This window comes from Dendropsophus ebraccatus, chromosome 10 (genome assembly GCF_027789765.1).
Source record: "Dendropsophus ebraccatus isolate aDenEbr1 chromosome 10, aDenEbr1.pat, whole genome shotgun sequence".
NCBI classification, from domain to species: Eukaryota; Metazoa; Chordata; class Amphibia; order Anura; family Hylidae; genus Dendropsophus; species Dendropsophus ebraccatus.
In genome coordinates, this window is record NC_091463.1 from 39,505,976 (window position 1) to 39,525,473 (window position 19,498).

General features: G+C 43.1%; 1 protein-coding gene across 1 annotated transcript; it reads left to right on the forward strand.

The window, feature by feature from the left end:
- Positions 1-4,211: 4,211 nt before the first annotated feature.
- LOC138802872 (diacylglycerol O-acyltransferase 2-like) lies at positions 4,212-18,469 on the forward strand. Its single transcript, XM_069986586.1, has 8 exons — positions 4,212-4,350; positions 9,222-9,350; positions 10,606-10,713; positions 11,734-11,804; positions 12,372-12,576; positions 12,781-12,955; positions 14,486-14,688; positions 17,737-18,469. Exons 1-8 carry the CDS (start codon positions 4,311-4,313, stop codon positions 17,889-17,891), a joined length of 1,086 nt encoding a protein of 361 aa, XP_069842687.1. The 5' UTR covers positions 4,212-4,310; the 3' UTR covers positions 17,892-18,469.
- Positions 18,470-19,498: the final 1,029 nt, after the last annotated feature.

Sequence of the window (19,498 nt, forward strand, 5' to 3'; positions counted from 1 at the left end):
CTGCCAGGCTTATGGTCCTATTCCACGGGCCGAGGAGGGCCCGATCAACGATGTAAACTAGCAGCGATCTGCTAGATCGCCGCTCGTTTACTGGGCCTATTCCACGGCCCGATGATCGTTGAGCGAGGGCTGCAAGGACATCATTACCGATGTCCTTGCAGCCCTTGCAGCATCATACATTACCTGTCAGGTCTTCTCCGCTCTGTCTTCATCCCCGGGTCCCGCGCGCTCTATCTTCAGAATGGCCAGTCAGCTGACCGGCCAAAACTCAGCCAATCACAGGCCGCGGCGGTCCCGGCCTGTGATTGGCTGAGCGCTCCGTCAGCTGACCGGCCATTCTGAAGATAGAGAGCGCGGGACCCGGGGATGAAGACAGCCCGGAGAAGACCTGACAGGTAATGTATGATGCTGCAGCCTGTCAAATCGTCGGTCGCCCGCCACGGACCCCTATTCAACCGTAGCGATGCGCGGTGGGGGAACGATGATTTTAGGTCTGGCCCTAAATGAACGATCAGCCGATCATTCTCTCTATTTCACCAAACGATAATCGGCCAAATTGGGCCGATCCAGCCGATTATCGTTACTGTGGAATAGGGCCCTTAGACTCTAAAGTGTCAGCTCAGCATGGCTGCAGTGGGCCCCTTAGGTGGCATCAATACCCGGGAAATGCGGGGCCCCATGCTCCTGTGGGGCCCCTTTAGTGACTGGATGCTGTGCCCGGTCGGGGCTGGTTCTCCTCTACTCCTGCACGCTGCTGCTGACAGCCCCTCCTGTACTCCACTGTCCGGCATACCTTGTGTAAGGAGGAGAGGACAGAGAGCATGTGATGACCGGGGCTGGAGGGATCCTGCAGGGTTATGGCTGCCAGGTACAGGATGTGATGACAGGGGCTGGAGGGATCCTGCAGGGTTATGGCTGCCAGGTACAGGATGTGATGACAGGGGCTGGTGGGATCCTGCAGGGTTATGGCTGCCAGGTACAGGAGTGTGATGACAGGGGCTGGAGGGATCCTGCAGGGTTATGGCTGCCAGGTACAGGATGTGGTGACAGGGGCTGGAGGGATCCTGCAGGGTTATGGCTGCCAGGTACAGGATGTGGTGACAGGGGCTGGAGGGATCCTGCAGGGTTATGGCTGCCAGGTACAGGATGTGGTGACAGGGGCTGGAGGGATCCTGCAGGGTTATGGCTGCCAGGTACAGGACTGTAAAGAGGAGCAACAGCAGCAGCTCTGACAGTGAGTGATTATTGTCAGTGTGTCTGTCAGGCTGCTGGAAGTTGTAGGATAGAGGGTGGACTGTGTAAGAGAAAGCACAGAGCACACACACACACCCTCTCTGGTGCTGTAAGTTTTATTGTAAGTTTATGCCTTTTTAGCCAATATCTGTGCCCCCCCTCTCCCCTGCAGCATGGTTGTTTTTCTTTTTCATCTCCCCCCTAAGCAGCCACATACAGTGCATGTATCCCACCTGTGCAGCCACAAACAGTTCATATACCCCACCTGTGCTGCCACATACAGTACATGTATCCCACCTGTGCAGCCACAAACAGTTCATGTACCCCACCTGTGCCCCAACAGTGATTAAGGGCCCATTTGTTATATTCTAATCTCCCACACAGCATCCAGTGTATAATGCACCCAGGGCCCTCCAAGTACAACAGCTTTGAACACTACAACTCCCAGCACTTACTGCAGTCTGCAGCCCTCAGAATGTGCTGGAATTTGAAGTACAAATGAGTAGACAACTCAAGGGGTTGAAACTACAATTCCCAGCATTCTCTGAGAGCTTTATAAGTGTAAGGCATCCTGAGAGTTGTAGTTATTGTTATTCAGGCAGCTGTGGTCACAGATACATCAGTGCAAGATGGGACAAGGTCTGCATGTTGCTTCTGACAGGTTCAGTTCTATTGGTTGGCCCCCATGATCAGTTCTATTGGTTGGCCACAGGTACCCCAGTCCAACACTGGGGCCTGCACACACTGGAGCTGTAGGGCTCTCCCGAGAAACCAGGAACTTCAAGGCAGAAAGGTGGAGAAATGAATGGGTTATGGGGGCCCAAACACATCTTTTGCACAGGGGCCCTCTGCAGTCTTTGTCCACCCCTGCACAGGGAGCTGCTATTGTCTTGTATTGACAACTGGTGTCACATATCCCTTTAGAAGAAACAATAAGGCAGAAACATATTCAGCTCACCCAAATCCTTAGACCTGTATGTACCAAACCCTCGGTGGAGCACGGATGTAGATGGGCCGACTCCCATCCAAGACTACGGATGCAATGTGCAAAAAAGCAAAGTGGATCCAGCTCCAGCTAGATCCAGCTAAAAAAATCCAAATTTATTCAAAAAACATGATCTAAACGTTTAGATCCACTGCTAATTGTAAGAGGTTTGGGATAAAATAGTTTATTAACTGACACTAAACATGTGATTTACCTTGCAGAGTGTACGAAATGCTTACTCCAATATGTCGGATGAACCTCCAGGAAGTTGAAAAAACGCCTCGCTGAACACATCTCGGATGTCTCTGCGGCCTCCAGACTCCTCTCCAGTAGATCCTTCTCCGGTCTTACCAAACATTTTGTGAACTGTCATGCAGGAGATATATCTTCCCTTTCGGTATGTGGTATAGAGAAAGTTCAAGCTCCCACAAGAGGCGGAGACTGGATTAGGCAGCTACATCTGAGAGAGGCGTTTTGGATACTTGAACTGGATACCCGCAATCCAAGAGGCCTGAATATGAAAAATTATCTAGCCTATATTTACTAATTTGTTTACATCTCTTGTTACTATATAATGTTTATTCTTTATGTTCATTGTCTGGGCAATTTTCCCCTGATTGTTTTTGTAATGAGGCTGTGGTTACAACCCCTTTATGGGTGGTACCAAGCCCCAGGTGCTCTAATCACTAATGGCTATAAATAATGACATGTAGTCTGTGGAAGCCAGCCATGACTAAGGAGCTTAGGCTCTGAAACGCGTCGGTTCTTTCCCCATGTGGACGTCCATGTAATTTTAATCATGTTTTTTGAATAAATTTGGATTTTTTTTACCGCACTAGCTGGAGCTGGATCCATGTCACATATCCCTGCAATGCTGTACAGATCACTTTACAGCAGCCGCCTCTTATCACCACAGACAGAACAGGAAGTCTCAGCTTAAGTTTAGCCCCAGTGGTGAGAACGAAAACTGAAGATTTCAGGATTATTTTATAATATAGACAGCAACATGGAAAATTAGAAAGAAAATGTCACCAACGATTCTTTAAAATAATGCTTAACATAAAAACATTAAAATAATAGGTCATATTCTGATGGTACATTCTCTTTAAAGGGGCAGTTAACTGGGGGGTTAACGTGGAAGAGTCACTGGTAGAGAAAGATATGGGTGTACAGGTAAATTATAGCCTGTAGAACAGCTGTGAATTAGGTCACTTTTTGTACTTGTAATGACAACGAGGGCGGAAAGGAGGAACAGATAAGCGTCACAGACCTAGGGCACGGATCCCCTTGGCCATAGTTTTGGAGTAGTTTGGCCTAGTGGACATACTCAAGGTGATACTCACTGTTCCTGAGAGGTAAATTAAGGCTTCCTTCTTATTTTTCACTATAGACTATAGAACAGCTGTGAATTAGGTCACCCATCTAGTCCATATACTGTCTGCAGCTGTGGAGCCATTCTATCCTATAGGTCAATGAACATGACCATGGTTTAACGGTCTGTGCATTTGCCTTGGGCTCAGACAGAAAACCAACAAAATAGGATGGTTTAGATTGAGGGCTGGGCTCTTTGGAGGGATTGAGGCAGACTTCTATGCCCACTGCACAGTCCATGATTGCTGGTGACACTTGGAGGATACTCCGTGGGCTTTCCATGCCCTACAGATCCTGGGTTTTGCTAACCACAAAACCAAAACTGTTATTTGCAGGAGGCCTAGTCAGTGCCCCCTCCCATTGGGTTTCCTCTGGGACATACACTGATAAGGGCTTAAATTTGTTTTGAACTGTGTCCAGCTAACCCTGGACCAAGGACAGTGAAGTTTCATCACACGGTGGAATATTCCACTGTACAATGTAGAGGGTGACATACTACAGGTGCTCATAATATCTACTAACTTGCACTTCATTTTCATGTGATGATGCTTTAAGTCACGTCTAATATCAGGCATGAATCCCTCTTGACACAGTTTGGAATCTTCCTGACTAGGATGTCAAATGCAGCTTCATCTCCATTCAGGCACATGGATGGCAGCTTCCAGCCTAGACTAAGAATTCACCAAACGTGACGAGTAGGATACCCTTAACATTGGGGGCCATGAAAACAATCATAGCTGCATATTCCAAAGATCTGCGAGGTAAGTCACTCTTGGCATGTATATGACATGAATATGACTGCCAGCTTCCCATCACCTTAAATGTAATGTTTGCCATTTTTTTCAAGTATCATGGAGAGCAGTGGGTCAGTATGATCACTGTGAGACATAATTTATGTATATATTTTGTTTTATTTTGCTACTTAAAAAATATAGGATTTTTCTTTTTAATATAATGTGTATATAACTATGCATACACCACCCATATTACTGCTTTTAGAGCAGAGACGTGGTTGGTAACCTAGGAAATAAGGGTCTTATTAGAAGAAGCAATTTTTAACAGGAGAAGCAATTTTTAATCGCAAACTAAATAGTTTAACCTGAAATTGTTCACCATATTACACATAACAATATGTTATAGTTGATAGTTGATATGTTAATAGTTGATATACCCTGAAGGTATAGGTATAGCAAAACAACACCTTTTATATTTAGGAATTAAAATTGGACATACCCCTTCTTCTCTCTACTCATTAAATTATATCCCAATCTTCCAAAAAATAGAACAAGAACTTGAAAGGTGGAAAAATTTACCCCTTTCAATCTTAGGCCGTATTCATCTTATTAAGATGATGTCATTTGCTAAATTATTGTATCCCTTACAAATGATCCCCTTACTGCTAAAACATAAGGATATTTCTCGACTCAGATCAGCCTTTACCAAATTTATTTGGAGGTCAAAACGACCAAGAATAGCATATGATACTCTCAGCCTCCCCAAACATAAAGGTGGTGCTCAATTACCTAATATCAGATTCTATAATTTGGCCTCCATTTTCAGACACATCAGAGACTGGATTAACGGTACTTCTTTCTTTTCTAATTATTCCTTGGAGTCTGCTCTTTCTTCTCCTTAACCTTTGGCTTCGCTTCTTCACTTCTCTATTTCAGAACTACCCTCACATTTAAAACACAATGTTATTATAGCTGATACCGTTGCCACATGGAAAGCTTTAAGAAAATTGTATAAACTCCCATTTAGTCTTTCTAGGTTTTTCCCATTATGGGACAATCCCCTCTTTCTACATGGTAACATCAATCCTGACTATATGGTATGGAAACAAAAACAAATCACTCACTTAAGTAACTTACTGGACTCAGATAAAGGAGAGTTGTTATCTTGGGAAAAATTTAGAGACATGTATGATATCCCTCCCCATCACCAGGTTTTATTTGAACAACTGTGTTCTTTTGCTATTAATAGAGTTAAATCTTGTGCGACGGCAGAAAAAACTAATGATTTTGATTTTCTATGCTCCAATTCTTCTCCCACCTTATCTCTTTCACAAATATACCGTAGGATATGTGTTGATTCCTTACACAAATCTCCTCCCCCTTTTCTCCGGAAATGGGCTGCAGAAATACAAACAGATAATTTGGAACAAAAATTGCTAAATAGCATCCGATATGTTACTGCAGCCACTCCCAGTGTGAAATTGAGGGAAATCCACTTCCGGCTACTCCATAAGGCAATTTACGCTTTTAACTTTTCTTACTCCACCATGCCAGAGGATTTCTTGACATATTGTCCAAAATGTAAAGAACCTAGCGCAGATTTATTACACTGTGTTTGGTCTTGTTCTCAAATTCAGACATACTGGCAATTAGTACAAACCTTTATTCAGAATACATGGAATGAATTCATACCTCTAACTCTACTCAGTTATGTTTTTCATGTTGTGGTGGCCGGGGATGGAGATCCCTCTGAAAAACCTATAGCCTCAAAATGTATTCATCTTACTCTGTTATTGGCCTTAAAGGGGTTGTCCGGCGATAAAAAATTATTCACAGAATAACACACATTACAAAGTTATACAACTTTGTAATGTATGTTATGTCTGTGAATGGCCCCCTTCCCCGTGTCCCACCACCCCCACCCGTGTACCCGGAAGTGTGGTGCGCTATACATTACCTGTCGCGTGCCGACCACGGTCTCCGATCGTCAGCAGTGACGTCTTCTTCGGGAGCTTGGCGGATCTTCCCGAGTGCCGGCCGCCCTCTGCAGCGTCATCCGAAGCTCAGCCGCGATTGGCTGAGCATAACTGTGCTCAGCCAATCGCGGCTGAGCAGCTGATGACGTGGCCGCGTCATCAGCCGCTCAGCCGCGATTGGCTGAGCACAGTTATGCTCAGCCAATCGCGGCTGAGCTTCGGATGACGCTGCAGAGGGTGGCCGGCACTCGGGAAGATCCGCCAAGCTCCCGAAGAAGACGTCACTGCTGACGATCGGAGACCGTGGACGACACGACATGCGGTGAGTATAATGCACCACACTTCCGGGTCTAGCGTGGGTGGGGGGAAACACGGGGAAGGGGGCCATTCACAGACATAACATACATTACAAAGTTGTATAACTTTGTAATGTGTGTTATTCTGTGAATAATTTTTTATCGCCGGACAACCCCTTTAAAAGGCTTACTAAACCACTGGATCTCTGACACACTTCCCACTATTTCTGAGCTAACAACCTCGCTTAAAGAAACTCTTCATTGGGAAATGCTGGATGCAATTCGCAACAAAGATGTTTCCACAAAAAATTTCATTAAAAAATGGAAATTTTTTCTCATAAAGGTTATGTCGCAGGAGGAGAGGGAAGCTGTTATGAAACACTTTTGTTATACTGTTTGGTATCAGACGGCGGAGGCAAAGGGCACCCTAGGAGTACTCAGAGTTCCTTAATTATATTAAAGATAGAGATTCTTTATCTACATTTCTTTCGATCCTGTAGAGCATTAATTTTTGTTCTTTAGATTCTATTGTTCTTTATAGCAAAATTGTTTTCAAACTTACTATATTGTATCCTATTTATGTCTTCCTTTGATATGTAACTGTATTGTTATAGATAAAATTTGAAAAATCTAATAAAAATATTTGGGGGAAAAAAAAAAACAATAGTTGATAGTTAAGATTATTACTATGAGCGTTTACTCCATTTAATTCTAGCAAACAAAGGAAGAATGTGGAATAATGGTGCGTTTACACAGGCAGATTTATCTGACAGATTTTTTAAGTTAAAGCGAGGAAGGATTTGAAAACAGGAGAAATCTCAGTCTTTCCTTTATGACCTGTTCTCTGTTTATAGTCTGCTCCTGGTTTTGGCTTCAAAGATCTGACAGATAAATCTCTCTGTGTAAACGCAACATTACACTGAATGATTAGTGAACAAATGTGGAATTACAGTGGACGATTAACTATGATTCTGGTGTCAGCGCCAAAGGAATAATGAACAATTTCTTGTTGTTTGTTACCTGCATTTACACTAAACTATTATTAGTAGAGATGAGAATACCCCTTAAAGTTTTACTACTTTACTAGTTTGGCACACAATAAAAAAAAAAGTCTGCAAATTCTAATTTTTTTTCCTCTTAATGAAGCTATGTGAGGGACTCTGGATTTTTGGGGAAAATTTTTCGTTTTTATTACTGTTGTTTTTTTCAGGTGTGTATGACTTTTTGATAACTTTTTTCTTAATCAATGGTGGATCAACAAAATACAGCAATTCATTTTTTTCAACATTGACTGTGTGGGATAAATAATGACATACAGTGGTGCCTTGGATTACGAGCATAATTCGTTCCGGGACCTCGCTTGTAATCCAAATCCACTCTTAAACCAAAGCAAATTTTCCCATAAGAAATCACTGATATGCAGACAATTGGGTCCACACCCCAAAAATAATGATTTTATATTCTGAATAACATGTAAAACAGATGAAACAAACATTCAGAAACAGCAGTATATGTGATATTATAAATTACTGTACAGTAATGGAGAGGATGGGAAACACAAGGGCTGACAGAGACTGCAGGGATCATGAATGAGTGAGCAGGACAGATGTGGGCACAGAGTAGCAGCACTCTCTGTCTGGGAAGAGATTACCTCCACAGTCCTGTCCCCTATTACAAGCCCCAGCCTGAAGTGGATCTGCTATGATTTGGAAGGTGAGGGAGACTTCCTGGGTCAAAGTACAGTGCTGTAGACCCCGCTATGCAGAACATGCCCCTCCCCCACTCCCCCTCCCACCCAGTACAGGGAACAGTGCGCTCTTAAACCAAAAAGCTTTTTAAACCAAGTTACTCTTAAACCAAGGTACCACTGTAATTTTATAGTTCAGTTCATTTCAGACATAGTAATATCAATATATTTAACTTTTTATATAAAAAAAAAAGGGAAATTTTTTAAAATGTTTGAACTTGAACCTTTGATCTTCTGGTCACTCATGTAATACACTGCACTATCATTGTACTGCACTGCATTATGCCAGTTGGAGGCATGGCTTGTACATGGCATGCATGGGGAATTCATAAGTAGAGATGATCGAACAGCGGTAATTTTCAGGCATATGATCCCGCTGCCTTCCAGTTCCGTGGGGAAGATGGAGACAGCCAAAGTACCACCTGGAAAACAGGGATACAGCCTAGGTAAAAGGCTATAGCCCTGTTTCCAGGCTGTACTCGGGCTATCTCCACCTTCCCCATGGAACGGGAAGGCAGCGGAATAAAATGCCAAAGGTTCGAGTTCAAACAAATCTGAAAATTACCGTTGTTTGATTATCTCTATTCATAAGTCTGCCGTGAGAACCGTGAACAGCCGGCGATCATGTTGGTTGCCAGTGTGCTAATGGGAACACAGAACACTACAAATGGATACATTTGTCTAAACAAAGCTTTGTAAGATATTGTCTATGGGCTAACAGTTGCGTCTTTCTTACCTTTCTGCATACGTTTGTTAGACAGTAGCAATTTATAGATGATGAAGTAGGAAGGGGCTCTTTACCTATGTATGAAAGCTAATCACATAAACTATATAAAAGTATTCTGTTAAAAGTGATCCTGAAATCTTTCTACATTTTAGGGAGCAGACTGACACTGCGCTCCGCTCTACAGTCTCTGTCCGCTGCCACCACACCACCCCAACAGCAGCTCCGATCATGTATGCAGTTGTTCAGTATTATACAATGGTTATTTTCATTCTTATTGATGGGTAAGTTTGGTGATTTGGAGTACAACAGAAAAAGCACAAATTATGGGAGAAATGCGTTATATGTTTTACTTTACTAGCTTGCACTGTATCCCTTATGCCAATATTTAATGTGCCAGATTTATCATATTGTCAGGCAATGTATGATGATTTGCGGAATTTTTTAAACCCTGTTTGTGCCTTGTGGATATTTATGCCAAGTATTGAATAAAGTATTGAATATTAAAAAGTCACAAACAATTACTTGATTAATAATAATAATAATAATAATATAGGGCAGTTTGGATAGTTCAGGAGAATAAGGACACTAGACTTAGCTATTCTTCTCCCATACACCTTTACCAATGATTAATATATGGAGCCATATATATGAAACACTGGTATAGGAGAAAGAGAAAGTATCAATATACAACATACTCATAACTATTATTTGTTTAAAAGCATTAATTCAAAAGCGATGTGTATGAAAAGGCGGATTATCTACAGAACATACAGCAAAAAACATGTTCAATTAACAGACAGTGGGAACAGAGATCTATGCCGGCAGGGGGTTACGGTTTAGGGCCATATTACCACTAATGTAAGCAATCACCAATCTGCTAGATCAGCACTCGCTCACTAAGCCTATTACACGGCTCCATAATTGTGCAGCATCGTATCGATGTCTGTGCAGCCCTTGCCATACTGTAAAATAATAAACCTTATATATACCTCTCCATGCTATCTGACGTCTTTCTCATTTCTGCCCTCTACCTGGTCTCTGAAGTGACAGGCCACTCAGCCAAACACTGTCCGAGACCAGGCAGTGCCATGGCCAGTGATTGGCTGAGTGGCCTGTCAGTTTAGAGACCGGTTTAGAAGTTCCAGTAGCAGCTGCGGACAGAGGGCAGAAGCTAGAAGGACACTAGGGGGCATAAACATGTATGTGTATACATGTACTTGGTGATGCGGGCCCGCCATCCAATGATTTTTAGGCTGGAATAAATAACAACGATCACACGATGATTGTTTCATCCGCTGATCGTTTCATCAGCTGATCATTGTCTTTATTACATGGAGCAATAATTTGCTGAATTGGCCTGATATGGCAGATTATCACACCATGTAATAGGGCATTTACAAGAAGCCTGCTTTAGAATAGACATACATTAAAATGAAATCCTGAATACCTAATGAGATACTGTACTAGAGGTTAGAAACTTTGACCTACATATATATTATTAGTTAGAAAACCATGTCCTATGTTCTCCTCCACCAGGATTGATGGCTCTTGGGGTATTTATTTTTCTCTTCTTCACACATCTCTGGCCAATATCTGCCATGTACTTCAGCTGGGTCCTATTCGACTGGAAAACACCAGAAACAGGTAAACAGTATGACATAAACCTACGCACATTGTCTGATGGTTGGACCATGTACAGTGCTGCATTTGGTCCTTACTGGGGAGATTCTGCAGCCAAATTGCTAAAAAAAAAGAACCCTGTTTATGATAGAAAAGTGTTAGAATGGCCGTTGAGGGGGACGGGGCCTATGTGCCGATTACGTCACAGGGGTGGGACTTATGTTGTCTATGTAGGCGGGGCTAATTTGCGCTTTAGCCGTGAAGCCCCGCCCAGGTAGCACAATCCACAGATGATGAAAGATCACTTTTTACTGGAACAAGCACCATGATGTATGATTTAAAATAAGGTATGAAAACTGCTAAATTTATCCTTTACACCTGTGTTGAAAAGTCATAATGGAAAAAAGGGGTGACAGTGTTACTTTAAATCCACATCTGGCTTTGGCACAAAAACTGCAATGGCAGTTTAAAAAAAAAAAAAAAACCTGCTGTGTGTGATTCCAGCATAATGCTAAATTCACACATAACGGATTTGCAGCGGATCCATTGCCTTGTATTTTCTATGAGAATACATACTTGCAGCTGTACCTGCCCCGCGCTCAGCCAATCAGTGCGCTGCCCTGAAGAAAGCGCAGCGAGGAGCAGGTACAGTATGCTCCAGCCGATGTGGGATTAACTTACATATGAGTATGTACTCATATGTTAATTTTGTGTTTTGCATGCTGTTGAAAGGTACAATTTTTTTACAGATTAGAAAAAAGGTTTAAAACTGCATGGCCAACAACTTGCACCATTACAATTGACCTATGTCGTATAACATTTGGATCCTACTCAACAGGATAGAAAAAATAAACTTGAAGTATTTTTGTGTTCTAATAAGAAGTATGTTTTAGTTTCCGTAGTTCTCGAGCTGCATTATGTGCAGTAAGCACTGACTCCACCATCATATGGTGCATTTTGACAGCATGTACACTATATTGTACACAACACCAATCTGCATCCAGTGATACCGTTATCACACCGATATTCTTTGCTAATCTCTAGGGGGTCGACGTAGTGAATGGGTGCGGAGTTGGTCTATGTGGAACTATTTTCGGGATTACTTTCCTATACAGGTAAAATCTTCATTAAAAATTTGGACCTGACCTGTCACTATGGATAGAATATAACAACTTTTTCTGAAATGAAAGTGCCATCCAAAAATCAACCGGTGCCAGAAAGTTATACAGATTTTCCAATTACTTAGATTTTAAAATCTTAAGCCTTCCAGTACTTATTAGCTGTGGTATGTGGAAGTGGTGTATTCTTTCCAGTCTGACACAGTGCTCTCTGCTGCCATCTCTGTCCATGACAGGAACTGTCCAGAGCAGTAGCAAGTCACCATAGAAAACCTCTCCTGTTCTCCAAACTGGAAAGAATACCACTTCCTGCAGGACATACAGCAGCTGATAAGTTCTGAAATCCTCTGTCCATGTCAGGAACTGTTCAAAGCAGTAGATGTTTTCTATGGGGGTTTGCTACTGCTTTGGACAGTTCTTGTTATGGACAGAGGTGGCAACAGAGAGCACTGTGTCAGACTGGAAAGAATACACCACTTCCTGCAGGACATACAGCAGCTGATAAATAAAACTTGGTCCTAGGTGTTTAACATTGTTGTTCAATCTTTTATTCCCACCACACAGCTTGTGAAGACACACAATCTCCCTGCAGGACGTAATTACATTATTGGTTCACATCCTCATGGAATTCTATGCATTGGAGCATTTTGTAATTTTGTCACAGAATCTACTGGATTCTCTCAAAAATTCCCTGGAATCCGGCCTCATTTGGCTACACTTGCAGGAAATTTTAAGTTGCCCATACTACGGGAATACTTGATGAGTGGAGGTACGTTGGCTCCATCTGTTCGCCACTACTTTTTATACTATTGGCATTACCGTATATAATAAATATGGCATACTGTAATTACATAGTATGCTTAAAAACCATAGGACCATAGGTACATCTTATACTAGAAATGCATTACATCATTCATATATAGATATTTAAATATTGTAAAATGATATCATTTCCTGACTATGTCTTTTTTAGGGTTGTGCCCAGTGAATAGAAAATCTTTAGAATACACCCTATCACAGAAGGGACGTGGCAATGCAGTTGTTATAGTAGTAGGTGGAGCCGCCGAGTCATTGTCCTGTCAACCTGGAGTCACGACGCTGATCCTAAGTAGACGACAAGGTTTTGTGCGACTGGCACTTGAGCATGGGTTAGTACTGAACCATACCACAATGCAATATTTTAATAAAACCAGGAACTGGACCCATGAAAGCTCTTGCTTTTGCAAGGTCACATCCCCGGTTATAGATTGCCCGCTCGGCCAGTCAGCAAGTGGTCAGTATCGGTGTCCCAGTCACTCATTGGCTGAGCAGGCAATCCATCAACCAGGTACGTGGCATTGCAACAGGAGCTGCAGGAGTCCAGCAGCTGTCAGAGATCAGTAAGGCATCGCTGCAGGCGCACAGGGATGGGTAAGTATACATTCTTTATAATCTTCCAGTATCCCCTGCCTGCCAGTGATTTTTTTTGAACTATAATTAAAAACTTTCTTTAGTTTTGTTACTTATGTTTCTTGTGCTTTTATGCTGACCTGTGCATTTGCATAGTAACAGACAACAAACAAACCTTTTGTGGTCCTGCTGTTGAACTCCCATTGATCTGTTCCTAACTTTATGATAAGATACATCTGGTGGGTTAAAAAGCAAGAGAAGAAAAGGGAGGTTGACTCTTTGCCTGTCTTTTACCATACAGGTAAACAGTCGGGCCGCTAACCGTTTCTGCCCGGCCCCCTCTTAGGATCCCTAGAAGCTGTAGGTGTGCAGCTTCTAGGGATGTTCCGCTGCTGTTATGTTTAGCCCGCTCACTGCAGTGTGAGTGGGCTGAACATAAGGAGGTGAACAGACCAGTAGGACCTATTCCGTGGCATACACTGTGGGCACCTTGTGCTGGCAGCCTATGAGCACCCGGGAGGTGATCTCTCCAGCAGTGATATGACGCCATTGTGCCTGCTGGAGGATCCGTCCGACTGACAGAAACCGGAGCCAGAAGATGGATGGTTCTGCTCCTTTCCTGCATGTTTTTTTTTATGTTGGAGCACAACAGGGGGCATTATTACTATGAGTCGGGGGACTGTACACAGCAATGGGCGTTATTACTGTGGGTGGGAGGTTGTACAAAACAGGGGGCATTATTACTGTGGGTGGGGGGCTGTATACAGCAGGGGGCATTATTATTGTGAGTGGGGAGTTGTACAAAACAGGGGGCATTATTACTGTGGGTTAGGGGCTGTATATAGCAGAGGGCATTATTACTATGGGTGGAGGGTGCACAGCAGGGGCATTATTACTATATTAGGGGCACAGTAGGGGGTATAACTACTATATAGGGTGGGTGATAGAAGGGGATATTATTACTATATGGGGGATCCTACATACAGGGGCAACCCACATAGTGCTCACTTTACTGCAGAATCACTACTGTATGGGACCCTATAGGTAGGAAAAAAGGAAGGAAGTGCAGAGTAAGATGTTAGTCTGGCAGGGTCTAAGGAGATGAATTGTAGCTGGAAGAAATCATCATGGAGGCTTGGGGCAGATGGAGAGAAAAAGGGAAAGTGACGGCTCAGAACAAAGAAAAATGTCCTGTGAGTCTGTGCTACCCATGCCTCACTGTCCGTAGTTTATCATAGCCACTATGGCAGATCTCTGAAGATTGTCTCTGTTTTGATGTCTTAATATAGGGCAGACCTGGTTCCTTCTTTTTCATTTGGAGAGACTGACTTATACCACCAAGTTCAATTCTCAGAAAGGAGTTTTCTTCGTGCAGCTCAGTGCAAGATTCAGAAGATTTTGGGGTTTGCCCCATGTTTTTTCTATGGTCGTGGATTAACATCAGCTGAATCGAAGGGTTTCATCCCATACTCCAGACCTATAACAACTGTGGGTAAGTCTCAACCTCGTCATTATTTGCAATTCCTGCAGTTTTTTTTTTTTTAACCAGATGCTATTAGAGGTGAGCAAACCTCGAGCATGCTCGAGTTCATCCGAACCCGAATGTTTGGCATTTGATTAGCGGCGGCTGCTGAAGTTGGATAAAGCCCTAAGGCTATGTGGAAAACATGGATATAGTCATAGAAAGAATGATGATTTCTCTTTTGAATATCCAACTTTTTTAGATATTGTCTAGGCTGTATGATAAAAATAAAAACAGACTTTATTGGGGTGAGAATTGGGTAACTTGTCAGAGTTATCAGAGAGCAGGGACTCCAGACCAATCAGGCTTGGTGCCAGCGTTCCATGCTTTCTGACCACTGGCCACAGTCCCCCTCCCCTGTAATTGGTTTTCTATTGAGCCTCACTCAGATGAAACTGTAGTGGATTCTTGGATCTATGACATCCTTTCTGTCTGTGACTTTGCTTCAAATTTATGATTTTGCTATTGACATTCCCTCTCCATTTGACCATGCTTTGTCTTTAGTATTTTTACTGTCTTAGTTCTGATGTTGGTCTCTGACTGCCAGCTCTGACCGCAGCTTGTGCTCTGACTGTTCTCTGGTTCTGACCGCAGCTTGTGCTCTGACTGTTCTCTGGTTCTGACCGCAGCTTGTGCTCTGACTGTTCTCTGGTTCTGACCGCAGCTTGTGCTCTGACTGTTCTCTGGTTCTGACCGCAGCTTGTGCTCTGACTGTTCTCTGGTTCTGACCGCAGCTTGTGCTCTGACTGTTCTCTGGTTCTGATTGCAGCTTGTGCTCTGACTGTTCTCTGGTTCTGACCACAGCTTGTGCTCTGACTGTTCTCTGGTTCTGACCGCAGCTTGTGCTCTGACTGTTCTCTGGTTCTGACCACAGATTGTGCTCTGACTGTTCCCTGGTTCTGACCGCAGCTTGTGCTCTGACTGTTCTCTGGTTCTGGCCGCAGCTTGTGCTCTGACTGTTCTCTGGTTCTTACCGCAGCTTGTGCTCTGACTGTTCTCTGGTTCTGACCGCAGCTTGTGCTTTGACTGTTCCCTGGTTCTGACCGCAGCTTGGGCTCTGACTGTTCCCTGGTTCTGGCCGCAGCTTGTGCTCTGACTGTTCCTTGGTTCTGACCGCAGCTTGTGCTCTGACTGTTCTCTGTTTCTGACCACAGCTTGTGTTCTGACTGTTCCTTGGTTCTGACCGTAGCTTGTGCTCTGACTGTTCTCTGGTTCTGACCACAGATTGTGCTTTGACTGTTCCCTGGTTCTGACCGCAGCTTGGGCTCTGACTGTTCCCTGGTTCTGGCCGCAGCTTGTGCTCTGACTGTTCCCTGGTTCTGATTGCAGCTTGTGCTCTGACTGTTCTCTGGTTCTGACCGCAGCTTGTGCTCTGACTGTTCTCTGGTTCTGACCGCAGCTTGTGCTCTGACTGTTCTCTGGTTCTGACCGCAGCTTGTGCTCTGACTGTTCTCTGGTTCTGACCGCAGCTTGTGCTCTGACTGTTCTCTGGTTCTGACCGCAGCTTGTGCTCTTACTGTTCTCTGGTTCTGACAGCAGCTTGTGCTCTGACTGTTCTTTGGTTCTGACTGCAGCTTGTGCTCTGACTGTTCTCTGGTTCTGATTGCAGCTTGTGCTCTGACTGTTCTCTGGTTCTGACCACAGATTGTGCTCTGACTGTTCTCTGGTTCTGACCACAGATTGTGCTCTGACTGTTCTCAGGTTCTGACCGCAGCTTGTGCTCTGACTGTTCTCTGGTTCTGACCACAGATTGTGCTCTGACTGTTCTCTGGTTCTGACCGCAGCTTGTGCTCTGACTGTTCTCTGGTTCTGACCACAGATTGTGCTCTGACTGTTCTCTGGTTCTGACTGCAGCTTGTGCTCTGACTGTTCTTGGGTTTTGACCACAGCTTGCGCTCTGACTGTTTTCTGGTTCTGATTCTGTCCCTGTCATGTCAGTCTGATTCTTGATCTGGTCCGTCTGAACACAACTCCTTACCCTTTACCATTAACCCTTAAGTCCCTGTGCCCTAGGGCAGGAACCATCACCCACTGGTGGGGTCAATATCTCAGGAGAACTTTCTGCAGACATGAAAACAACTTCATATATCACCCTTCCATCTGTTTTTAGATAAGCATGGATACCTAATGAAAATAGACTGGGTGACGACAGCTCAATAGAAGAAGAAGAGAAAGTTGAGGGTTCATTGTTATTTGGAGATTTTAGGAACAGGTTATAGACATCTAGGAAATTAACCAATGTATCTTTCAGGAAGCCTCTACAGGCATCTTAGGGACACTCCCTACAAGAAGTTGCCACTATTATCTAAAGAAGGGACAGTGAGATTTAGCTGACAATTTAAATGTATTGTTAATTGGTTTAATTATTTGTTTGACTTCTTGTTCACCCGTTCCGGGTGCAGTACAGTTATTCCCTGTATGTAACCTGATGCACTGACTGACTGATCTGGCTCTGGTAGAAAAAGTTTGAGAAGCTCTGCTCTGAAAGCCGTAACTGACCGTAACTGAGTGATCAGCACTATCACTGAACAGAGTCCTATTAGTATGCTCCGCTGATATTTTGCCAGTAGTCAAAGTGGGGTGCTCCTCTCCGTTAAAAGAAGATCCAGTCAGAAGACCACACAGAGCTATTACACATAACACTACAAACTACCCATAAGGGTATATAACCAGCACAGCAGTGATTAATAGAAATGGCATTTTACCCCATACAGAGAATTTACAGGAGATCCAGTAGATCCAGGAGATCCATGTGATAAGATATGCCTTTATTGTGCTGATGAGCCCCCAACTAGGTAGAAGGTCACTAACCGGTCTATGGCAGTAATGTCACAATATTCTCACGAGCTCCAGTTCTAAACAGAAGTTAAAGGTGTTTTCGAGGGAAAAAAAAACATTCATAATCCCTTTTGTGCCAATTATAATTCTGATGTTTAAATTTCTTTGACATAGTCTAGTAAGGTTAATGTTATGGAAATATGTAGCAATTCACCTTTGTTTTTCCTCCATATTCCCTAGTTGGAGAACCAGTCACTGTGCCTCAGATAAAGGAGCCAAGCCCAGAGACTGTGGAGAGATATCACAACATGTACAAATGTTCTTTGCTAAAACTTTTCCATGAGCACAAGACAAAGTACGGGCTGGGAGAAAATGCTGAGCTGCGCATCTTGTGACATCAGAATGGTGGAAGAGAACTAGTCACCCTTTCCCAATATGTATTACAATGGCAGCACCCTTACATGTAAAGGATTTTTTGCCTGCTTTTAAGATGATGGCCTAGTAGAGGAATATCTGTGGACATGTTATCAAAAGAGACTGATTGACTTATGTATGCATATATGTCCCAGAATTTAGAGATAATGCCCTGCAATGTTCAAAGATAAGACATTACTGTAAATGTATACTGAATATGCCTATTCTGTATATTACAGACACATGTACAATGTATACATAAATGTAATGCTATTGAGTTAAACATGCAATGCTCTACACCTTGGATATACTGCATTTGTATATGAAAAAGTCCTAGTAACCATGTTGTTGACATATGTGTTTTATACTATATAAACTAATAAATAAAGAATTAGGTATATCATATTGCTCATGTGCTAATAGGGGCCAGATTGGGAGTAAAGGCCATCCTTGGTCCTTAAACTATCTGGGGCATTTAATCACCCCTTTCAGTTAAAGTGACTCTGTACCCACAATCTGACCCCCCCAAACCACTTGTACCTTCAATTAGCTGCTTTTAATCCAAATCTGTCCTGGGGTCCATTTGGCAGGTGATGCAGTTATTATCCTAAAAAACAACTTTTAAACTTGCAGCCCTGCGTCAAATTGGCTTGGCCTAGAGTGTGTATGCCCTAGGATTCAACTGCCCCTCCATCCCTCCTCATCACTAGGAATGCCCTCGGGCAGGATTTTTCCTGTTCATTACTTGTCTGAACACTGCACAGGTGCCTTAACGATCCAGCCCATGTGCAGTGTTAACACAGGTGATGAATAGGGGAAATTGTTCTAGGGGCATTCCTAGTGATGAGGAGGGGCGCATGGGTGCTGTAGGCCACTCCAACTTGACACAGGGCTACAAGTTTCAATGTTGCTTCCTAGGACAATAACTGCATCTCCTGCCAAACAGACAGATCTTGGATTAAAAGCAGCTATCCGAAGATACAAGCGGTTTGTAGGGGGCAGACTGTGGGTACGCTAGATTGAGTGAGCAGCTAGATGGCCTATTGTGAGCCCAGGAAAACCAGCCTACCTAGAATTAGCCTGTTTGGATAGTTCATCAGTCCTAGCCTCCACAAGAATATCAATCAGAAGCACACTGGGTGCCTTAAGCTGAAGGATTTCTTTTGTCTGGCGCTGGTCTCAATAACTGTTTTCCTGTTATGAAAGGTATACAGTATGTATAAAAAGCAAGGATCACTGTAATAAAGTTCATATAGTGCTTTTATTGCAGAAAATATAAACTAACTACCTATAGTAACAAGCATACTTTTCACTAACAGCACTTCCAGGTTCTACAAAGTATCTTAGGTGTATTATATTTTTAGTATATATACCATATATAATGGAAATCTCCCCAAATAATCCTCTCCAGTTCACCTCTGGTACTGCGACCTCTTCTTGTCAGTCAAAAGTTATCAATGATCATAGTCTACTACATACAGAAACAAGTAATATTAAAGAAAGATAATATAATAAATCCTCTTGGAAAGGAAAAATTTGCACATCTTCACTACTAGATGTTGTCTGCCATTAATAAATAATCTTAGCT